Source organism: Leptonychotes weddellii, chromosome 6, assembly GCF_054177405.1.
Source record: "Leptonychotes weddellii isolate Sample4059 chromosome 6, ASM5417740v2, whole genome shotgun sequence".
Classification (NCBI taxonomy): Eukaryota; Metazoa; Chordata; class Mammalia; order Carnivora; family Phocidae; genus Leptonychotes; species Leptonychotes weddellii.
The window spans coordinates 50610861-50633142 of NC_138374.1; the positions used below are offsets into that span (position 1 = coordinate 50610861).

Consider the following 22282-nt stretch of genomic DNA (forward strand, 5'->3'; position numbering starts at 1 on the left):
CTCCCTCTGCCCTTCCCTCCTCCTGTGAGCTCTCTTTCTTTCTCAAATAAATAAATAGATCTTTAAAAAAATAATAGTCATTGGTAAGTGGGGCAGGGCAAATTATGTCAGCCATTAGGATTTTGGTGACTGTTTTTTAGAGCTGTTTACAAGGAGGGGTTAATATGCTTTTCATTCTTATTTTCTGCTTAGTGTATCGATGTGACATTTTGATCTAGATTATTGATGGGACTGATTTCGTAGAGGTTTTGCTAACTGGTATCGACAGCAGCCATGTATCTAGGGAATGTGAATGAGCAGCTGCCTGGAGGAGAAAGTTACACAGTAAAAGAGGAAAGTATATCTTTAATTCCTAGTCCTTGGAGTATCATAGATTGAAAACTGATAGAAAATCGGGAGTTTGTGCAGATCTGAGTACCCCAGAGACTTCCCTCCAGGGTGTAGAACCCTTTATTTTCTTACGCCTGAAAACATGGGACAATAAACATCAGGGCTACCGAATAAGGGTTAACTTCTCCAGAGCTGTACTAGCATTCAGAAAGCTAATGTTTGCTGCTTTCATATTTTCTACAGGTAGTAAGCATTAATAATGTCTTTCATCTTTGAATGGATCTACAATGGCTTCAGCAGTGTGCTCCAGTTCCTAGGTAAAGCCATTTCCTTGAAATATATCATAGGTTTCAGACTTTGTACATTTCCTCCAACAATCTAAATACAAGCAGCCTTTGGTAAGTAGAAAGCAAAATTATGTTAAATTTTTTTTCTTTTTTAGGACTCTACAAGAAATCTGGAAAACTTGTATTTTTGGGTTTGGACAATGCAGGCAAAACCACTCTTCTACACATGCTCAAAGATGACCGATTGGGCCAACATGTTCCAACATTACATCCGAGTAGGTTTGAAAATACCAGGTGACCTTTTGATATTTGAAGGTCAACGTCACGGTTTGGGGATGAATCCCCAGTTGATTCATTTCTTGAGGTCTCAAAAGACAGCTCACTTGAGAAAAATTCCCTGTAGGACACTCAGGTCATATACCCCTAAATCTAACCCTCTGGGACTCGTTCAGTATCTGTTCTCACTAGTCCTGTAAGGGGACACATTTCCCATGTCTTCTTCTGAGAAGCAGTAGACACTTCGGAGAAAAAGAAACTTGGCTTCTTAGAATAATTTAAGAAATGTTTTCACCCTTGTATCCTTTTCTTTCCAAGGTAAAAGCTTCATTAAGTTTTGCGTGTGTATTGGCTTACAGTACTGGGAGCTGGGCCTTGTTGGATGGAAGAGTTTATGTCTTTTTTCTGTTTTGACAATTTTTCAGCATCAGAAGAGCTTACAATTGCTGGAATGACATTTACAACTTTTGATCTTGGTGGGCATGAGCAAGGTAAGAGATGATTCAGTGGAAGACTGGTATTGACATATGGTTCTTTTTATACCCTCTTTTTTTTTTTTTAAGCCTTGTGACATTTTTACCTTTTAAATGGTGATTAAATTATGATTGAAATCTTATCACTTAAAATTGTTAAGTAAAACTTGTCAAAAGTTGCATAAATACAGAGAACTCCACTCCTTTATACCTTTTGCCCCAATTTATTAGTCTCTATGTAAGACATACTAAGTTATGAAACCTAGGAAGTTTTATTTTTATCTACTCTGTAGTGTATATTTCTCTTTTTGTCAATTGTCTCCATAATCTCCTTTATAGCATTTTTCCTCTTGAACAAGATCTAGTACAATATCAAATTTAATCATGTCTCTTTTATATCCCTTAGTCAATGGAGTGTAAGTATGTAGAAAATCATTATTATTTGTAAGTAAGTTCAAATTTGTCAAAAGTTGCAAAAATAATACAGTGATATACTTGTGACCACTCTGATCTATTTTGTATACTCTATCCATATGGAGCGGTTGGTAGAACATTTCCTTCTCCCTTATTGTTCTTGTAGTACCTTTTGCCGAATGCAGGCCATGTCCATTTGGTTTCTAGATTCCTATCAGGTATCTTGTGTGGGTTTTGGAGATACATAGAATGGGGCATCTTTTTCTGATGGACACTTACTTCACATTTGGCAAGACTTGAGGCTTAGGAGTAAAACATTTAAGATGTGAAAATAAATATTCTGCAAAGTAGGAAAAAGAAATTATTGAAATTTTGTGAGATTTATTCATTTGTTATTAAATTGAGTTGAGAAGTCTCCTTTTGGAGCATTCATTAGGTTGAATCTAATACAGCTTTTTAAAAGCGTAGTTAAAAGAACAGAATATTGGTAATTTTAATTTTTTAGCCAAGTAAGTTTAACCAAAAATCTAAGGAGTGATCCAAATGATTTTATAGTCAGTGATTTCATTAATATATAATTACATTTATTTTAGTCTCTTAATATTTATATCCCACAAAATCATATGTAGTATGATCACAATCACATAAAATACCTGTATAGAAAAAAGATTGAATGAATATCTAGGAAAACATTAGCAGTAGGTTTGTTTCTGTGGAGGATTATAGATGATCTTGTATCTTTTTTTTCTATAATGAGCTTGTATTGTTTTCATTTGGGTAGGAATGGGTGTATGGTGGCTTTTCTGCTTCTTTCAAAAGGATTTGTAACTGTTTACAAATTTAAATTCAGAGATAATACAATTGTAAGAACTGAACTGAGACCATTTGGCGAATGCAGCAGGAAAGATGTTTTTAGACCTCTGAACTGAGACTTAATGTATTATTTGGTGTGATAAATTTAGCTTTCAGGTTTTGATAGATTAAGAAGGGGGGGAATATGTTACATGTAGTTTTGTTTGAGGAAAATTTATTTAACAGAATTACTTTATCGTAGTAACTTAGCCACCATTTTACAGAAATTACTAAAATGCTATATATTTGGAGATTTCCTTTTTTTAAAAAATTAAAAATTTTAACTTATAAAAGTAGGCCAGGCTCATGGTGCCTGGCTGGTTCAGTCAGCAAAGCATGCAACTCTTTTTTTTTTTTTTAATTTGCGAGAGAGAGAATGAGAGAGAGCACAAGACAGAGGAGGGTCAGAGGGAGAAGCAGACTCCCTGCTGAGCAGGGAGCCCAATGTGGGACTCGATCCCGGGACTCCAGGATCATGACCTGAGCCGAAGGCAGTTGCTTAACCAACTGAGCCACCCAGGCACCCGCATGCAACTCTTGATTTCAGGGTCGTGAGTTCGAGCCCCACGTTGGGTGTAGAGATAACTTAAAAAAAAGGTAGTTCAGGCTCCATGTAACAAATTGAATACACACTCAGCATATGAATATGGAAGGTAAAAGGTGGAAGTTCCCCCAGTCTCTCCTTCCCCATCCCATTCTTTAGAGGTAACCATTATTAACTGTTTGATGTAGAGATGCTTTGTTATTCATCCCAGTGAAAGTAACTGGGAAGAAGTAGAAATGAATGGCTTAGAAATTATAATACAATTAAAGTATTGCTTCCCAAACCATTATCACTTCATGGCATAAACAAAAAAATAAATAAAATTTATAAGGCCTCCTGGGTTAAATATGGGGGACTGAGGTAATTGCCTGGCAACTTCAACCATCTGTCAGGCCCAATCTCCTGAGGATGGACGGAGCGGGTGTGTCAGTACACGTACACATTGGTTAGTTAGGAACTGACTTGGAACTAATGGTTTGTGGACAGGTAATTTGCATCTTGATGAATTTGGCTTTAGGGGTGAGGTAGGTCATTTAACTGAGTAGAAGTGACTGAGTGTCAGACAGTAGGGAGTGGTGGAAACTTTGCCAAATGGAAGAGCCCAGACTTCCTCTAAAGGGGTAGCTACCACTCAGTTCCAGCTGATTAGTGACATGTAGGTAGGTATGTGTGGGATTGCCAGATGTTGCATTTTTTCCGAAAATCAGGCAGAAAACCTTGATTTTTTAAATTGAAAAAATCAGATTCAGTTCATACACCATTAGTGTATACCTTTGTTCTGATTTAATACTGGTTAGGACTTGGGGAATCTATATGGAATTGAATGCTATTGAAAACTAGCCAAGGTTTGCCCATTTTAGGGCAAAAAAAAAATAGATACATTTTTCAAAATGTATTATTATTTTTTGATTAATGCAACTACAAACTTTGTCTTTTAGCACGTCGGGTTTGGAAAAATTACCTCCCAGCAATTAATGGGATTGTCTTTCTGGTCGACTGTGCAGATCATCCTCGCCTCATGGAATCCAAAGTTGAGCTAAATGTACGATTTTATTTTTTCTTTTCTTGGTCTCTGTTTCTTTTAAGGAATACGGGTCAGTAGCGCTAATACTTCAGCATTCCAGTTACCATTTGATGAAAGTCCTAGTTACAGTAAGAAAGTGTTTTAAAATCTAAGCTCTTGCTTTTCAGTGTCCTGAGGAAACTCAGCTTGAACTCCAGAAAACGAACTTTGTTTATATCTATCATAGGGTGACTGTCCAATTTGCTCCCACACTCCCCCATATGTGCCTGTTGCCCCAGCATAGTGAATGCCTTTTTCCTTCACATATCATGGATGGTCCCTGTTTTTTGAAGCATTGGGAGAGTGAAACCTTAAGAGAGAGATTAAGGGTTCTTTATGTGTTTGAATCTGGGTTCTCACTCTGTGCCTGCCCACCCTCGCACTGAATGACTTCGTAGACCTTAGTTAGCAGTCTGTTCTCAGTCTTCAGTTTGGGTCACAGGCAGCATTTGATACTGTCAGGTTTTCTCCTTTCTCAACATTGCATTTTCTTGGCTTCACAGTTCTTGTCATGTTGCCTTTGTTAATCCTTACTGGGTCACCCTGCACCTCTTCTTTTTATTTGATTTGTGACTGTCTCTGTGCATTCTTGTTCCTGGCGATTTGAACCTGTGCCACGTTTATTTGTGAGTTTGTGAGTATGTTTCTTGAATCTATAGCTCTGGTCTCATGTAGAATCGCTTATAGGGCATTCCTTCCCTTACTTGACCTCTTGGCATTGGCATTCTCTCTTTTCGTTGAATTCCCATTTGCATTCTTGGGTTTGGTATACTCCCTCTGGCTAATACTTCTCAGATTCTTTCACAAGCACCCATTCCCCTGCTTAAATCTTGGTGTTCCCTAGGGTCTGTACTGTATCCTAGGCTAGTCCAGGCTACTCTCATTCCTTCATCTGCCACCCACATGCCAGTGACTCCCATATGGATTTCTCTTGTTTAAACCTCTCTTGAGCTCCAGCCTCATACATAGTACTATCTACTAAAGAACTCCACCTACCAATTCCAGTCTCCCAGAATGGAACTATTCCCCACCATCTACCTGGACATGTGGTCCAGATCCTGTGAATGACTGTAGATTTCACTACCACCCTGCCACATTCTATAATGTTAGAAGGAACTTTTCAGACTTATCATTGGCCTATTTAATATCCTTTAATAGATCTCTATCACCTTCTGGATAAAATCCACAAATCCTTTGCATAGTAAAGACTTTGCATAAAGTCTTCCCTGATCTTTCCTGTTTATTTTTCCAGCTTCTTTTCTCTTTATTGCGTACCTTGAACTACATTCCAAACAATAGAGAACAACTTGTCCTTCCTTCAATATGCACAAGTGGCTGTCCCTGCCTGGCTTTCTCATCGGACCCCCACCCACTTTTGCTGGTAAATTAAAAAATGTCCTTTCAGAGATCCCGGAGTTCAGCCATGACCTCTTTTAGGAAGCTTTCCCTGACCTCTTGGACTTAGACTCGCCACCTTATCAATGTCTGTGGTCTTTACTGGTTTTCTTGTAGGTCTCTTCATCAGATTGTGAACTTAGAAGGGACCTACTTTTGTTTCTTTTTGAAACCCTTGCACTTAGCAAAGCATCAGACATACAGTAGGCATCTGGTTAGTATTTAATCAATGAATGACATCCTTACTCTGATTTTATCTAACATTTCCTGGAACCTGAGATGGTCAAAAGTATGTTCCCCTTTATCCCTTCAGCTCTACTCTTCTTTCCAAGCTTTTCCTGTCAGTGGGCACTGGATTCCCAGGCTTGAAATCTGTGCCAGCTCAGGCCCCTCTTACCTGTCTTACCATCTAGACATCAGTCTCTTCACTTCTTTCTCCACAGTGCCTGCTGCACTATTCCTTGGATGCTGCCATCTTAGGCTAGGTCATTGTCTCTTATCCGAGCACACATAGAGACTATGTGTGAATTCAATGTGTTTTTTTACACAGATTCTTTTTTAAGATTTTATTTATTTGAGAGTGGGGGTGGGAGGGGCAGAAGGAGAACCAGACTCCCCGCTGAGCAGGGAGCCTGACATGGGGCTCTGTCCCAGGATCCTGAGATCATGACCTGAGCCGAAAGCAGACGCTTCACCGACTGAGCCACCCAGGCGGCCCTTTACACACAGATTCTATTCAGTACTTTCTGGATTTGGGGTCTTTAGGATCTATTGCAGCTAACTTCTCAGACAGGCATCATAATGTTGATCATGCCTTCCCATTCTATTTTACTGTATGTCAACATATAAAGACAGGCAATTCTCCATGTGGCTTTCTGAATTCTTTTCTTACTGTAAAGCATTGCTTATATTCTTCCTTCTCCTGTCCACCTATCCAAAACCTGCCCTTCTTTCAGAGCTTAGTTTGGGTTCCTCAACTTTGCTAAGACTTTCCTTAAGTCCACCATTTTCCCTGCCATTTGATTTCCCTGAATGTCTTTTAGTATTTATATTCTGTCCCTATTCATCGTGACAATCATACACTTGCCTTGCTTTGTTGACAGATGTGTATGAACATAGAGTGAGGATTTCTCGAGGCCAGGGATATGTCTTAACCTCTCTTTGTATCCCTCTCAGTGCCTGAGATAGTGCTTTGCACACACTGGGCACTCATTGTATATGCGGGGACTTCCTGTCGCCATCTTTGAGGCTCTGTAGCCAGAGCATTCAGTCTTCTAGGACTGTGCTCAGTGGATAGCCTGAGGATGGTCTGTGGCTGAGTGATTTATCTCAGAGTTAAGGTTGGGGCAGTTCTGCTGCCTTGTAAATAGACACAGCCTTAAGTTGCAATTGTTTTGAGGCTGTTAGGGGATTTTTACCTAATGTCAAGATAATTTTGAGGAGCTTCTTACCTAATACTAAGAGTGTTGTATAATGTGAAGATTTTTACTTCATCACTCAGGTATAAAGATGATCAGATTTTCTCTTTACATTTGTTACTTTGTAGACAAGTGAAAGTCCAGGTGGTTTTCATGATCTGGTGGGCATTCATAGATTACTCACCTAGCTCTTCTTTTATGTTGTCTTTAGGCTCTAATGACTGATGAAACAATATCCAATGTGCCAATCCTTATCTTGGGTAACAAGATTGACAGAACAGATGCGATCAGTGAAGAAAAACTCCGTGAGATATTTGGGCTTTATGGACAGACCACAGGAAAGGTAAGAGAAAAATCATCAGGGGACATATTATTAAGGAAATTCACAGCTGTTGAGACATTCATATTTTGCTATCTAGATTTTACTTGTCCTTCAAAAGTTTAACTGGGCCTAGGATTGGTTTTACCATAGGTGATTTGTAGTCATTCAGAAGGCAGGAGCCTATTCTTTCACTGTTGCCTGATGAAATTTTCCTCAGGTATATGAAGATGAAGAAATTGGTAGGAAAGGCAAACTTACCAATTTAAGAATTTTCTGACTCTCTTTTGATTCTAATTCAGAGAAATCTTTTTATATGGTTTCTTATTTCTTAGTCTTACCTCTTCTTGATTATCTATTTCTTTTTAGAAACATTTGCTTTAATTTAGTTTCCCCTCTTATGCGTGAGTGTTATACAACATGAATTCTTAATTTCCTTGATATAATTTGTTATTAGTGTAGATTTCTGAATGCTGGTGCTAATGAAAATGTCCTTTTTTTTTTTTCTTTTTTATTTATTTGAGAGAGAGCGTGCAGAGAGAGAGCACAAGCAAGGGGAGGGTCAGAGGGAGAGGGAGAAGCTGATTCCCTGCTGAGCACGGGAGTCCCACTCGGTGCTCGATCCCAATACGCTGAGATCGTGACCTGAGCCGAAGGCAGATGCTTAATCCACGGAGTCAGCCAGGCTCCCCCCCCTTTTTTTTTAAGATTTATTTGAGAGAAAGAGCGGGCATGTGTGGTGGGGGGAGGGGCGGAGGGAGAGAGAATCTTGAGCCAACTCCCCACTGAGTGAGGAGCCTTATATGGGGCTCGATCTCATGACCCTGAGATCATGACCTGAGCTGAAACCAAGAGTTCGACGCTTAACTGACTGAGCCACCCAGGTGCCCCAAGAATGTCATTTCAAAAGAGTCTTGGACTTCTCTCCATCAAAGAGCATGCTGGTTCTGGGGTCCTAGTGGCCTTTTTCTTGGTTAGCTGTCATAACTTTCCAGATGCTGGTGTGTTAAAAGTAAAGGCTCTTTACAAAGAGTGGGAATAGAACTGTGCTGAAAGCATGAGGCTCTGGGGAAGTTATCTGTATGGCCTTGACCACATTTCTATAATTAATTCCTACTTCCATTTGCTTTTGAGGAATGAAGAGAGTGATTTGTGATCACCCTTTCAAGCTTTTCCACCATGGGGATGCTAACAGGCCTTTCTTGGTTTTGCCTCCCTTAGGGGAATGTGACCCTGAAGGAGCTGAATGCCCGCCCCATGGAAGTGTTCATGTGCAGTGTGCTCAAGAGGCAAGGCTACGGCGAGGGCTTCCGCTGGCTTTCCCAGTACATTGACTGATGTTTGGACAGTGAAAATAAAAGAGTTTTACTTCTCTGGACTGATCCTATTCACAGCTTCCTCATGAACTTTTGTAATAGAACAAGGAAAGCTCTTCAACCGTGTCTGGCGTTGAGAAGCCACGAGTCTCTTTCAGCTCTCCCATCGCCCAGTGGTGACATGTGCTCTTCTCCACACTGTCGGGAGGTAACGCTGCCCCATGTGCTGGTGCAGGGCAGCATCCCGGGACTCGGAAGCTGGCAGGATTTGCTGGGTACAGCTGTGTGCCATCATGGGGCACCTGAAAAGAAAAACACGTCTCACCACTGTGGTTGATTTCAAAAGAAAGTGATTCTATTTTTTAAAGAAAGTGTTGTTAATGTAACTGGTGTCCCTCCTAACTTTTTGAGTTCAAAATTTACTTGGTCCAGAGTTTTCTATTTTTTTCTTTTTGATCTAGTGAATGGCATTTAGATTCTTCATAAAATTATGCACAGAAACGTTGGAGGCCAGAGCTCAGTCAAGTGAACTCACTCCTGTTGAGTTAGCAGGTAGTGAGAGAAGCTCCCCGTCTCTCCAACTGCCTTGCAGTAGGCGGTGCCACCTTGTGCACAGTGGAGCAGGGGAGGGCAGGGCCTGGCCTGGTGGGGGCGGCAGGCTTCCCCTGTGGTCAGCCAGGGTCATTCCTCACCGCCATGTGTAGAGCAGATGGTTCACTGTGGGAGGAGTTCAGTATAGAGTGGTTATTTTATTATTTTTACTTTCAAAGCTACAGATTGCAGACAGTCTTTGCTTTTATACTGTTACGAAACCGTTTCTCTCCATAGCACCTCTTTCATTTTCAGTTCTAAAAAAATGACTTTTGCCTCATAAAAGAGAACATCCCCCATGTTGTCCTACACTGCAGGCGTGCGTCGGTTACTTTGCACAGCTTCTAGGGGAAAATTTTCTGAATAGGTGAGTCACACAGGACAGTTAACAGTTGAAGGGCTTTTAATTCTGTGAGTTGAGAACTTAAAAATCTGGCATTTGTAGCATTTGTTTGGATCCAGGAAAGATTCATTTAGTGGGCTTTAAAATTCTCACTTGCAGGATTTGGTCTTTTTATGGGACTGTCATGAGCTCTTTTTATAGGTTACCTTTTTTTTTTTTGGTATGAAATTGCCTTTCTCCGTTCCAGAAATAAGCTGGGGAAACTCTTAAGAACTTTGTGTAGTGTTGTTCTTTTTGAGCCAGCATCACTTGTCATTAAGAGCTCAGTATAAAAAGCCTCAGCATGCCCAGTAGTGTGATGAGGATCATTTTTATAGCATTCCTTTTTCTTAGTGCCATGTGTAAAATTGGATTTTCATGATCTTAACCAATATTAGAGCCTTTCTTAAAATGGGTGGATATCTTCCTTTTTCTTTAATGCGAGATTAGAAGTAGTTTTCCTCAAAACTGAAAATTGTGATGAAGATGCAAAGGTTTGAACTAAATTCAGTGGAATTCTTGTGTCTAATGTGAGGGTAGGGAAAGTGTGGATAACATATTCCAGGGGTGAGTGAGAGTATTACTCTTGAGTGGATTTCTCATTGTTAGTCTTCAGTACTGACCTATTAGGAAAGTATACTTTCTCACTGCCAGGTACCAAATGCAGAGGCTCAGTGAAGGATAAACCTGGGAAGAGCATGCCTTTCCTCTGTTAGCAAGCATAGCTGGATTAAAACAAAATTGTTCGTTTGGAAAGGGGTGAAAGCCTTAAATGAACAAATCTAGCTAATGGTGAATGAACTAGGTAGTTAACTTGCACACTTTTTAATTTCCTTTGGCTAAAGGTAACCCATACTTCTTTATCCAGAGACTTGAGAAGTATGATCGCAGTGCTAGTTTTCTTGTTTTTTGTTTTTGTGTTTTCCTCTTTGTCCCTAATCACTTCGTAGCAAGCTAGAAAACTATGGATTCTACACAGCTCAGCTCTTTGTGAAAGTGGTTTATTTTGGCCACTGGAGAAAGGGGATTGAAAAGTCAGCTGGCATATATTTCTTGCTCCACAGAAAACACTGTTCTATAAAAAGATAGCAAAAGAAGCTGCTGTGAGGAGCTTGGCTCTTAACAGTGAGGATCAGAGCTTTGTACAGGAACTCCCATGAATTGAGATTTTTCATTCTGTTTTATCAGAGTGCATATATGTCCTATTTCAGGAAAAGTTAAAACAGTCATTTACAAAAGAAAGTCAGTCTGTATCCTAAGCATTTTAATAAAAAGTTAAAACAAACTTGCTATCTTGTGCCGTTTATTTTTTCATTTATTTGCGTTGGTTGGTTCTGAGTTTGAACATATCCTGACGTTTGTTGTGTGTGTGGTGGGGGTGGGGAAGCAAAAGTTGTTCCCTTCCTAGGGGAAGAAATACTTACAAAGGATATGAGAGACAAGTTTTGCTACCGGGAGAAAAAAAAGGCTAGGGCAATTCACACATTTCAAAGTAGTAAATTTAGTACCATTTGAGAGGCTTCGAACATGTGATCCCAGGATTGGTGGTATACTTTCTAAACAAAATCTCCTATTAACATGCTAGCAAGGAATGGGTCCAGTTTAGCTGTTTACCATTCATCATTTTATACAAAATTGGAGAGCTTCAGTTGAGTGCTGCATTTGGTAAAATAGGGAAAGGAATGAAATGTGTGCTTGTACATTTAGCAGGTTTGTAGGAAGCCTTGTTTTTAGAAAACCCAAATGAGATTCTAAAACTAAAGTAATGGGGCAAATAGAATGGGAAGCAAAATGCAACAGGTCCTTTTTGACCAAGCATTAAAAGTGTTAGAGGCATCTTGTGATTGAAACTAATGTCCCTGTTACTAAAATGATGCCATGGGTTCTATGTTTATAAATAATGTCTGTGTCATTTGAGTTAGAGTGGAACATGAAAAGTGCAGACTGAGTCAATGAGCCCAGCACTCAGGGGGTCTCACCTTGGCTGCTGGCTGTGACTGGGGACTCTAATGTGCTGTAAGCAGAAAAACCTGACGCATAACGAACGGTTCATGCTGGAGGCTTGAGCGTCATTTAAGGGAGTATCACGGGACTCTAGAGAGAAAGAAACTCTTAATTGCTAGGAAGTTGGGATGATTAGATTTTCCTGTGATCGAGGCATCTTCTGTGTCACAGAACCAAAAGAAGACCGTGCCTGCTATGGAAGACTATGGAAGACTGCTATGGAAGACTGCCTCATACTATGATGGGTCATCATTTAACTTTCTCCAGCAGGTTTGTTGGAGCAGCATTAGTTTTATTCGGAAATTGAGGCAGAAAAGTTATGTAATTTAAGTAGTAATTGAATAATTTTTGTTAATGCTGACATATGTACTCCAATAATCTAGGCGGTTGCCTGTTTTTGTATGGCCTGTGGGGGGAAAAACGCTGTCTTGTGACATATAAAATTCAGATTTCAGTGTCCAAAGGGAAGTTTTACTGGAGCACAGCCATCCATTCCTTTAGCTTTTGCCCTGCTACGACTGCACACTTGGGTATTTGAGAGAGTGTATGGCCCGCAAAACCTGAACCACTGAGGCTGTAGCCCTTCATGGAAAAAGTGGCCCCCGACCTAGATAAATCCTAGGTGTGGTTATAAATGTTATATGTGGTTATGAAATGTGCACACTGGAAACTATAGGGTTGTAGAATTGAAAATTTTGACTTCGGGTTACTGTTCATCATAGTCTTAAAGGGCAATTTTATTCTGCACAAACCCAGTTTTCATCAGTTTTGTCTTGGGCTTTGGCATCAAAAGGTCCTAGTGAGCTGCATGCCACCTAGTGGATTGCTGTAGGGTTTATTTACAAAATTTCAAATTACTACCTCGGCCAAGGGGCCAAGGATTTCCTTGCCCGTAGCATGCCAGGGGTCAGAGACCGCTGGTTTAGACTTGAGCAGATACGCAGGTCCTATCACTGCCTGGGCAAGTCTAGCCACGACGGCCCTCATTTCTATTTTTTCCTGCAGCCCAACGAACAGAAAAGGGACTCCGCCTTACCCAAGCCCGGTCTCTCGGTAAAACCACACGCCGTCCCTCTCCCTGAGCTTATCCTCCCGGACGGCTTCGGCCCCGAGGTCGCACAGGTGGCCCGAGCCAACGAGGGCGGGGAAAGGGACGGGGTCAGCCTAGGCAGCCAATCAGGGCTCGGCCCCAAGCCCAGCCAATGGGGCCGGGCAAGTTGGGGCTTAGCCAATCGGGCCCGACGAGGAAGACCTGAGTCAGTGTTTGCACTTCTCCCTTCCAGTTTTGGGTGGCGCTGCGTGGGACCCGTGGGTCCCGACCGGGGTCCTCGCTCTCTCCCTCGTTCCTCTGGAAACCCCGTGTGCACCGTTCTGGAGGACATGGCGCGGCAGTGGGGGCCCTCCATGAGGGCGGCTGAGAAGGCGGGCTGCGTGGTGAGCGCCTCCCGGGCCGGGCAGGCCGAGGCGGGCTCGTGGAGCTGCAGCGGGGTGATCCTGAGCCGCTGCCCGGACCTGGTGCTGTGCCACGGGGGCATCTTCACCCCCTTCCTGCGGGCCGGGAGCGCGGCGCTGACCGCGGCCGGCGCCGCCTTCCTGCCCGGCGACAGTTGCGGTGACGACCTGCGCCTGCACGTGCAGTGGGGTCCGGCAGCCGCGAGCCCCGCAGGCCGCGCGGAGCGGGGCCGTACGGGCCTGTGCACGCCCCAGTGCGCCGGCCCGGAGCCCGGCCCGCCGGCCCGATCCGGCGGGCGGCTCCTGCAGCCCCCGCGGCCCGCCGAGCTGCTGCTGCTGCTGAGCTGCCCGGCCTTCCGGGCCCACTTCGCGCGCCTCTTCGGGGGCGAGGCGGCCGAGCAGTGGCGCTTCGCGAGCGCGGCGCCGGACGACGAGGTGTCGGAGGAGGAGGAGGAAGATCAGCTGAGAGCGCTGGGCTGGTTCGCGCTGCTGCGCGTGCGGCCCGACCGGGAGGAGGAGGCGGCGGCGGCGGCGGAGGAGCGCGGGCCGGTCGTGGCCGTGGCGCCTCCCGGGGCCGTGCCCAAGGGCGCGCCGCTGCTGGCCTGCGGCTCCCCGTTCGGGGCCTTCTGCCCGGACATCTTCCTCAACACGCTCAGCCGCGGCGTGCTCAGCAACGCAGCGGGTCCGCTGCTGCTCACCGACGCGCGCTGCCTGCCGGGCACCGAGGGCGGCGGCGTGTTCGCGGCGCGGCCCGCGGGGGCGCTCGTGGCGCTCGTGGCCGCACCCCTCTGCTGGAAGGCCCGCGAGTGGGTGGGCCTCACGCTGCTCTGCGCCGCCACCCCTCTCCTGCGCGCCGCCCGAGCCGCTCTCGGCCGCCTGGGCCCTGGCACCCACGCCCTGGCCGCCCTCCTGCCGCCGGAGATGGGCGCCCCGTGGGGCTTGCCCCTCCGAGACCCCGGCCCCCCGTGGGCAGCTGCGGCCGTGCTGGTGGAGTGCGGCACCGTCTGGGGCTCCGGAGTGGTGGTGGCGCCCCGCCTCGTGGTGACCTGCCGGCATGTGGCCCCTCGGGAGGCGGCCAGGGTCCTGGTGCGCACCACGCCCCCCAAGTAAGGCCCGCAAGGTTGCCCCAACTCTGCCCGCCTCCCGCCCCCTGGCTCTCAGATCTAACCGAGGATAATGGAGGCCTTCTGGCGTCATGCTGATGCTTTGAGGGTGTAGTGCGGATAGAGACCTGAGTCCGTCCCCTCATCCTCGGCATTCAACCCCAGTGTAGGGGATACTGGGCCTCCTTCCTGGCAGGGGGTGAGTGGGGCTTGGGCAGGATGCCAAGTGACTCTGGACTGTGGGACTGTGGCGAGTCCCAGCATCCCTGACTGGGCGTCTTTGAGCACCCCCTCCCAGCCTGAATTCCTTTTGAACTCTGACTGCTCTGTCTCCTAGCCCTGCACCCACACTCCACTAGGCCCCTTGAATGGAAACTTCACCGCCCTGTTCTCCCTCCCCTGAGAGTGGTCGTGAGGTCTCAGAGGCCCACAGTGCTGCCTTCCTGGGGTCAGGAGAGGGGCCTCTTACTCTTACTTGATTGTTCTCTTAGATCTTAAGCAGAACTTCCCATCCTGATAAAAATGACATGTGTGGAATTCCACCTAATTAGAACGTGGGAGTGGGGCCGAGCACACAGATGTACTGGAATGATCTTTGGGTGATCCTGGCAGCCAGGTTGGGACTTTGGTCACTTATGTCTCTGCAGGGAAAGCACTCTTGGCCCCTTTCCTTCCATTTGCCCGGCAGCAGGGACAGCAGCCTTGGCCTCCTGGCTTGGGTTTCTAGTACCCGTTCTGTTTCTGCGGTAGTCCCAGGTGCTCAACTTAGGAGCAGAGTGGTATTGCACCTTGGTGTTAATGCCTGAGGTTCTGTGCCTGGCTCAGCCTCGCCTTGCAGCCCAGGCCTTCCCAAATCCCTCTCCTGAATTTCCAGTGTTAACCCAGCCTGGCTTTGCCATGGGGTGTCCCCCTGGAAGCCAGCAGGACAGCCATGGCTCTATAAGGAAGACTGGTAATGAGGATTTCCCGAAGGTGTAGTGCCCAATCTCCCGGCCCGGAAGACACACACACTTGCTTATAGGGAGTCCACGCGGTCTGCTGGAAGGTGTCCCTGCAGAGTGTAGTGGGGAGCCCCTGTGTGATCCTCGGCAAGCCAGTCTCTGCTGCCTCTCCCTGAGTTGACCTGTAAAGTCTCAGAACAGAGCCTGGCGTACAGTGAGAGCTATAGAAGTGCTAGCCTTTATGTAACACAGGGACACAGGATCGAAATCCTACGTCTGCCTCACCAACTGGCAGGATTGCCCGAAATGAAGCAGTGAAGGAAAACACTGGGAATGTGTGCCCTGGCTTCTGCCACTTACTGTGTGACCTTGAGGAAGTTACTCAACCTCTCTGGCCCTCACATGCACCATTTAAAATGGCGATAACACCAGTGCCTGGTTCTTAAGGCTTCAGTGAGAACTAAAATGGTGTGCATAGAGCATTAACACCTGCCCTGGCCCACAGTGCTTCCCAGGTGTCAGGCATTAGGACTATGGGGAGGCGCCGGGGGCTCACACAGAAGTATGAAGCATGTTTGGAAGTACCACATGATGGCCGAGTGCATGCCCAGAGATGCCTGCCTGGCACCTGTCAGGGCTGATGCCAGGCCCGTTAACCCCCAAGTCCGTGGCTTCTACGATCACTCTCATCCCCTTGCTTCTTCCCAGCGCTAAAGGGTCAGAAAGCTAGCCCGTCACTTTGTTTCCCTTGCTCCTAGGAGTGCCACGATCTGGGGACATGTGGTGTTTGCCACCCAGGAGACCTCTCCCTACGACGTAGCGGTAGTGAGCCTGGAGAAGGACCTACACGGTGTCCCCTTGCCAGTGCCAGCTGAGCATTTCCACGAAGGTAAAGGGCAAGGGGCCCTGTGGTCGGGGTGGGGGGGACCTCAGGAGGCAAAGTCAGCGCTGAGCACTCTAACCCTCTAGATCAGGGGCCAGTCCTCTAGGCGGGCTCCCTGCCTCACCCCTGCTGGAGTAATGAGTCAGGGTGGCATGAAGCTGGGGTGAAATCAGCCTGGTTTCAGCGCTTTGGCTGGGGTGGCTCTTGGAGGCTTCCCTGCTTGTGCCCAGCATGCCCCAGGTCCTGGGGAGGGGTGGAGGTTGCAGGTGGGATCCCTGGCGAAGGCGAAGGCACACCTTTTTCCCTGAGGCCCTGCAGTGGTGCAATGTGGAGGGGCTGCGCGTGGGTTGGCAGCTCCTCGTAACACTGCGGGCTGGCCAGAGCGGTGTTACACTTTTGAGGCTCCGGTGGCATGGCATGCTGCCTTGGGAGTGCCACGGGTCTCACTGTGGGGATGCACACCGCGAGCTCTCTCAGTTGGCATCTCTTCTGCCACTTGCTAGCCCTGCGTCCTTGGACAGGCAACTCCATATTCTCTGCCTCAATTTCCACATCTGGAAAATGGGGATAAAGCTCCCTACTCCTGGGCATTATGAGGAGTGGGTGAGACGTTGCCTATGAAGCATTTAGCCCTGTGCATTCAGAGCACTTGCAAAAGGAAGTTACTGGCAGGTAGTTGGTCGTCATCATTACCACCTTTTTTCACCAAGAGACTTCTTAGTCCAAGGAGGAGATGGGTGTTAATGTCACAAACATTTATTTCTTTTCTTTTTTTTGAAAGATTTTATTTATTTATTTGTCAGGGGGAGCTGCAGGCAGAGGGAGAAGCAGGCTCCCCACGGAGCAAGGAGCCCGATGCAGGGCTCAATCCCAGGACCCCGGGATCATGACCCAAGCCAAAGGCAGACGCTTAACTGACACAAACATTTATTGCGCACGGGTCTGGGTGCCAGGGACCCTGAAAAGTAACTCCCCGGTCCAGCAGGGAAATGAGGGCCGGAGAACAGCCTGATGCCAAGAACAAGTGGTGAGCAGGTGCTGGGAGCTCAGTGGACGTCCTGGCCTCTTCCCGTGGGGACCTGGGGCAGACTTCCTGGAGGCAGGAGCCTGAAGGGCAGAGAAGGTTTGGAACTTCGGAGAGGGCAGGGAGCAGGTTGGGGAGTGTGGGAGTCCTGTCAGACAGAGGCGACTCCCCACCTTCACCCTCCTTTCTTCCCGGGCAGGTGAAGCTGTCAGTGTGGTGGGCTTCGGCGTCTTTGGCCAGGCTTGCGGGCCCTCGGTGACCTCGGGCATCCTGTCAGCTGTGGTGCGGGTGGATGACGCAGCGGTGATGCTCCAGACCACATGTGCCGTGCATGGCGGCTCCAGCGGCGGACCCCTCTTCTCCCCCTGCACAGGAAACCTCCTGGGTAAGCAGCTCCGTGGCCCTCTCCCAGCATTCCCCTTGCCAGAGCCTCGGTCCCATCTAGTGAGTGCTGGGCGTCCCGCCCCAGGAGCCACCCTGGGCTTGGGAAGATGGTGGGCCTGATGCCCAAGAGGTAGTGAGCCAAGGTTTTCGGGTACTTGTGCTCTTAGAGTGGAGAGAGACAGATGCTGAGCAGGGAGGGGAGAGATCTGCATCCCCGTTCCTTCTCTGCCAGCACGCCACCTCAGGTAAGTCACCTAATCTCCTTGGATCTGTGAAACTCAGCAGTTGGATTAGTCCAAGAGTCACAGGCCAAGTGAATGAATGAGGGAGTGAAGACAGTAGGGAGTAGAGGGTCAGGGATGACCCGGGGTGAACAGCACTCCACTCCAGCACGCTGCTGCCTCCTGACACGGGACTGTGGGCCTAACACTGCCCGATTCCTCAGCTGTTCACTAGCAACTGTGACCCTTTTTTTTTTTTTTTTTTTTTTAAATATGTGGTTGTTAAATCTTTCCATTTTAAGGTTTTGGTAACTAATTCTGGTTAAAAAAAATAAAACAAAACAGTCTGTCCATTAAAAAAAAATAAGCCAACTGCAAGTGCATGTGGATACCTCCAACTGCACTCCCCGCCACGGCTCACGCGATGCGTCCCCTTCCCTTACTTCTGACATGGTGAGAAAGCTTGCCTTGCTCTTGCTGGCAGGAGTGGAATTCCCTTATTTCTTCAGCTGTGGGACACAAATAAAGTACTTGCAGAATCCCTACCTCACACCCTTGCGAGGCTCAGATTTACCAAGTAGAGTATAGCGTTTAAGTGTGTATGGTTCTCTTTGTCTGGAGCCTTCACATGTCCCAGCAAAACCCTGTGTTCCCAAGTTTCTTAGGGCAACTGCTTTCTTCTCCTAACCCCTGGAGTGCAGTTAGTGATTCATTGGTAATATGCTTAGAGCCAGTATGTGCATATACAGAGAAGTGGGTGTAGAGATAAGTATAGATGTGTGTGTGTATAAAATCTAGCTCTGTGCGCTGAGAGAGGCCAGAGGCAGTGACACCCCACTTGCAGTGAGCACACCGAGAGCCCAGATCATGGTTTCTTTAATAAGAGGCACCAGGAAGTGACTCATTCCGGGGCTTGGGCAGGGAACATTCGGGACGAACCCCGAGCACCTTGTGGTGCCGGAGGGGAAGGAAATGCCAGCAACAAAATGGAAGGCACAGCAAATGAGCAGAGAAAGCAGAGGCGACTTGGAGGAGCTCCTAGGAGGACGAGCTGAGCTGCAGAGCCAGTGACTGTCATACCCGTGATAACGCAGGGAACGGCCGAGTCCACACTGACGTAAATAACCAAGGACGTTCTCAAACGGAGACAAGTGGTGGCTGCTCCTTACGGGAGAATTCCAGTTTCTAAGTGCAGAAGACATGAGGGAAGTGGAAAACCACAGAAGGAATTGCTGCGGACGGGAGCCACCGATGAATGGAAAGTAGAAATGAGATCTTTGCGCCATCCTAAAAGAGTTCGTACTTACAAGAGGGAAAGTAGTAAGCCCACAACAGAGCAGCCTGGCAGATAGCACGGTGGCCAAGTGGTCAAAGTTCGCTAGCATCACAAACGCTTACAGACGTCATCCACCTCCTGGTAGGCCGCCCGGAAAAGGGCACGGGATGCTATTCCCAAGCACGCCGAACCTCACGCTTACCGTGAGAAAACATCGGGTGACCCCGGTCTGAGGGACATTCTAGAGAACAGCGAACCTGTGCTGTTCCAAGTGTCAAGGCCATGAACGACAGGGCAAGACTGGAACTGGTGCAGCCTGGAGAACCCTCGGGAGACACGACGTGGCCCCGGATGGGATCCGGGAACAGAGAAAGCATCGTGGAATCACTGGCCGCATCTGAATGCGTCCTGTGTTTCAGTCACTAGTATTGCTCCAACATTACTATCCTGGTTTTGATCACTGTTTTACAGTGACATGAGGAGAAGCTGGACAAAGGGCAGGCAGGGACCTCTACTATTTCGGCAAGGCTCTTGTAAGTCTGAAACTGCCTAAAAAAGCACATCCCCGTGTGCACACGTGTACGCACAGACGCCCACGTGCAGCGGGATTCGTTTATTCGTTCAGGCAACAAGGACCTGGTGAGCGCTGGCCCGGGCCACGCGCCGTGCTGCGGGTCCTGGGGAGCCTGGGTGGGCAGAGCCCACGGAGCCGACACTGGTTGGAGAGGACAGTAGCAAAGCCAGTGAGACACTGCGTATTAGGGGCGTGAAGGGGAAAGTAGATGCGGGAAGGGGCACGGGGCTGCAGGGGGGCCAGAGGCCAGGAGGGAAGCTGGGCGTCTGACACTAGGAGGGGGCTTCAAGCCCCCAGCGCTCCTAGGGCCTCCGGGCCGGAGATGGGCCTCAGCCCCCGCCCGTCTGTCCCCTGGCTCATACCCCCTTTCCTCTTTGACTCCTCAACAGGCATCGTGGCCAGCAACACCCGGGACAATGACACAGGGGCCACCTACCCTCACCTGAACTTCAGCATCCCCATCACGGTGCTGCAGCCGGCCCTGCAGTGGTACAGGTGGACGGGGGGCCTGGGCGGCCTCCGGGAGCTGGACGGCGCCGCGGAGCCCGTGAGGGTGGTGTGGCGGCTGCGGAGGCCCCTGACGGGGGCCCCGCGGAGCAAGCTCTGAGGCTGCGTCGGTCCTGTGGCGAGAAGAGCCACCACGTGTGGCCGCAGCAAGCGCCCAGGGTAGCGGCCTCAGGATCCTGACGCAGGCCGGCTGGGCCGCCGCCCCTTCCCCCCACCTTGTTCGGCCCCGCAGTCGGGACCGCACTTCCCCTGGGCCGCACGGGTCTCCAGCCGGCAGCCTGCCCCGGGGTGCTCTTTGGAGCCCTCGCGTCTGTCTGCCCGCCGGCACTACAGTCAGCTGTATTATTTCTCCTTCGGGGGAGCCCCGCGTCAGTGCACACAGCCCTGGTCCTGACAGCCGGGCGCAGGCTGGAAGGCGGTCCCAGCCCCGGCTTTGCATCTGCCCCCTGTCTCCTGATGGCCACTGGCCACGGAGTGGCTGCTCCCCGGGGCAGGAGCTTCCTCAGAAACCCTCAGCAGAGAGGCCTGCTCCGAAGACCAAAGACAAGAGGAAAAGGACGTCTTTCTGGTTTGTTACATCTCTAGGTGGGGTCCCTGAAGGTTAGGGTTCGTGGGTCTTCCTGAGTCGGGTGTCGCTGACCTCCAGGAGCACTCTGACACAGTGCCTTTACTTTCCAGCCCATAAAATGGGCCTCAGGGATCTCACGGGGTAGAATGTGTCTCGTTGGGGGTTGGGAATAAAGAGAATGTCTGGGAGAAACTACTTCTATATATCAGGTTCTTTTTCCTTCTTCTTCTCTGTTTCAAAAGTTGAATTGGGAATAGGAAACCACCAGGCACAGAAATACACCTTTTCTGTCCTGCTTTCTCGGTGGGGGTGTGAGCCCGTGGGATACTCTCGTGCCAGACTGGGCCTGGCCTCGGGTCATGGTGCCGGTCAGCACTGCGTGGGGCTCGCAGCCCCCGGAAGGTGGTGGTCTTGGCCTGGCGGTAAGTGCTTCCAGAGCATCCAGCTGTGTCCAGGCCTGTACCAGGCCCCGGGCGTGGGTTGGGGAGTTCAAAGTTATGAATGAGACCACGGCAGTCCCAATGAGCTAAGACCAGCCCTGGAAGTCAAGAACATGCACCGCGTACCCACGTCCACTCTTGAAAAATGACTGCGAGGTCATTGACAGGTTGAATGTCATGGTGGGGTGCAAGTGGGGGACTAATTCTAAGCTGAGAGAATCACTGGGAGTACTTTGTTTCCGACATCTATCTGTTGAGTGCCAACTCGGTGACCAAAAACTCCTGTGACGATTGTTCTCCCCTTTACAGCCTCGGAATGGTCCAGAGGGCAAAGCTAGCTCTAGAGAAACCCCATAGTAAAGTAATGGCGGGCAGCAGGGGGTCAGGGCTGAGGCAGGTGGCTGGGAGTGGGAGGGGAACATTTCTTCCAGGGGGTACCAAGGAGCTTGGCATTCTGGGGAGTCTGGTGTGTCAGCCCATGAGTGCGACGGGCAGGGCAGCTCTGTCCACTCAGAGGGAAGGCTGTGTCCTAAGGCCTTAGGGAGGGGGGATCAGGCAAGGCCTCCTCAAGGTGTCTTAGGAGCTGAACCCTGAGAGGAGAGTAGGTATGTACCGAATGGCCTGGAAACAGGCAGCGTGTTCCAGGTGGAGAGCAGTAGGAACCGGGAAGAGGAAGTGTGAGCCCATGTGTGTTCTGGCAGTGCTAAGTGGAGGGGAATTCGAAAGGAGCAGGATGGCGGGCTGAGGGACCGGCCCCACGGGGCCAGGCCGGGGAGAAGACAGCTGAAGCAGGACGGGTGGGCATGGAGAAGACCAGGCGATGGCACAGGAGGCGGGGCAACGCTTGAGAGAAAGGGCAGATGCACCTGCGTTTCTGATGAGGACAATATGGCTAACGAGTTTTGGGGCAAGATGTTTCCTTGGGGTGTGTGTGAGACCTCAAGTGGAGAAGTACAGCGGGCTGTTGAGTAAGTGGATGAGTCAGGATAAAGCAGGAAAGGATCCCCCCCTCCCCCAGCTCAGCGGCTTCGGACAATGGAAGTTTATGTCAAGTCCAAAGTAGCAGACCGACCGACCAGGAGGGGAAGCCGGGCTCTTGTGCAGGAGTGGGCGAGGGACCGAGGCTCCTTCCCTCTGGTGGTTCCGTAACTGGATCTGGGACCGCAGAGTCCTTTGCCATGTCTTTTGCAACTGGCGGGTGGGTGGGGGAAGAGACAGAGGAGATAGTCCTGCTTCTTTTTTTTT

The 22282-nt window shown here is 48.6% G+C and overlaps 2 protein-coding genes across 6 annotated transcripts in view; both read left to right on the forward strand.

The window, feature by feature from the left end:
• SAR1A (secretion associated Ras related GTPase 1A) overlaps nucleotides 1-10945 on the forward strand; it is a 14215-nt gene extending 3270 nt beyond the window's left edge. Inside the window, exons 2-8 of one of the 3 annotated variants that reach the window (XM_081824130.1) lie at nucleotides 193-337; nucleotides 578-647; nucleotides 773-892; nucleotides 1319-1384; nucleotides 4115-4218; nucleotides 7264-7395; nucleotides 8593-10945. In XM_081824130.1, the coding sequence (XP_081680256.1) occupies nucleotides 590-647; nucleotides 773-892; nucleotides 1319-1384; nucleotides 4115-4218; nucleotides 7264-7395; nucleotides 8593-8709 (597 nt within the window). In that variant the 5' untranslated portion in view covers nucleotides 193-337; nucleotides 578-589 and the 3' untranslated portion in view covers nucleotides 8710-10945. Of the gene's footprint in view, nucleotides 1-192; nucleotides 338-573; nucleotides 648-772; nucleotides 893-1318; nucleotides 1385-4114; nucleotides 4219-7263; nucleotides 7396-8592 lie in introns of all 3 variants that reach the window. The other 2 variants (XM_006749815.3, XM_081824131.1) reach the window with 2 other exon arrangements.
• A 1946-nt stretch (nucleotides 10946-12891) lies between these two features.
• TYSND1 (trypsin like peroxisomal matrix peptidase 1) lies at nucleotides 12892-20792 on the forward strand. Of its 3 annotated transcripts, XM_081824128.1 has the most exons (4): nucleotides 12905-14222; nucleotides 15919-16049; nucleotides 17267-17452; nucleotides 19912-20792. In XM_081824128.1, the coding sequence occupies exons 1-4, from the start codon at nucleotides 13045-13047 to the stop codon at nucleotides 20127-20129; spliced, it is 1713 nt and encodes a 570-aa protein (XP_081680254.1). In that variant the 5' UTR covers nucleotides 12905-13044; the 3' UTR covers nucleotides 20130-20792. The 3 variants fall into 3 exon arrangements, 2 of the variants coding, with proteins under 2 accessions (XP_081680255.1, XP_081680254.1); XM_081824129.1 differs by lacking the exons at nucleotides 17267-17452; nucleotides 19912-20792 and adding an exon at nucleotides 17026-17075 and having other exon boundaries at nucleotides 12894-14222; XR_014146310.1 differs by lacking the exons at nucleotides 17267-17452; nucleotides 19912-20792 and adding an exon at nucleotides 16847-16865 and having other exon boundaries at nucleotides 12892-16049.
• Nucleotides 20793-22282: the final 1490 nt, after the last annotated feature.

Bases quoted from the DNA above. Each gene is read 5' to 3' on its own strand.
- TYSND1 (XM_081824128.1), top strand. From the start codon at position 13,045: ATGGCGCGGCAGTGGGGGCCCTCCATGAGGGCGGCTGAGAAGGCGGGC. The intron at 16,050-17,266 runs GTAAAGGGCAAG...CTTCCCGGGCAG, and splicing joins AGCTGAGCATTTCCACGAAG to GTGAAGCTGTCAGTGTGGTG. The intron at 17,453-19,911 runs GTAAGCAGCTCC...ACTCCTCAACAG, and splicing joins CTGCACAGGAAACCTCCTGG to GCATCGTGGCCAGCAACACC.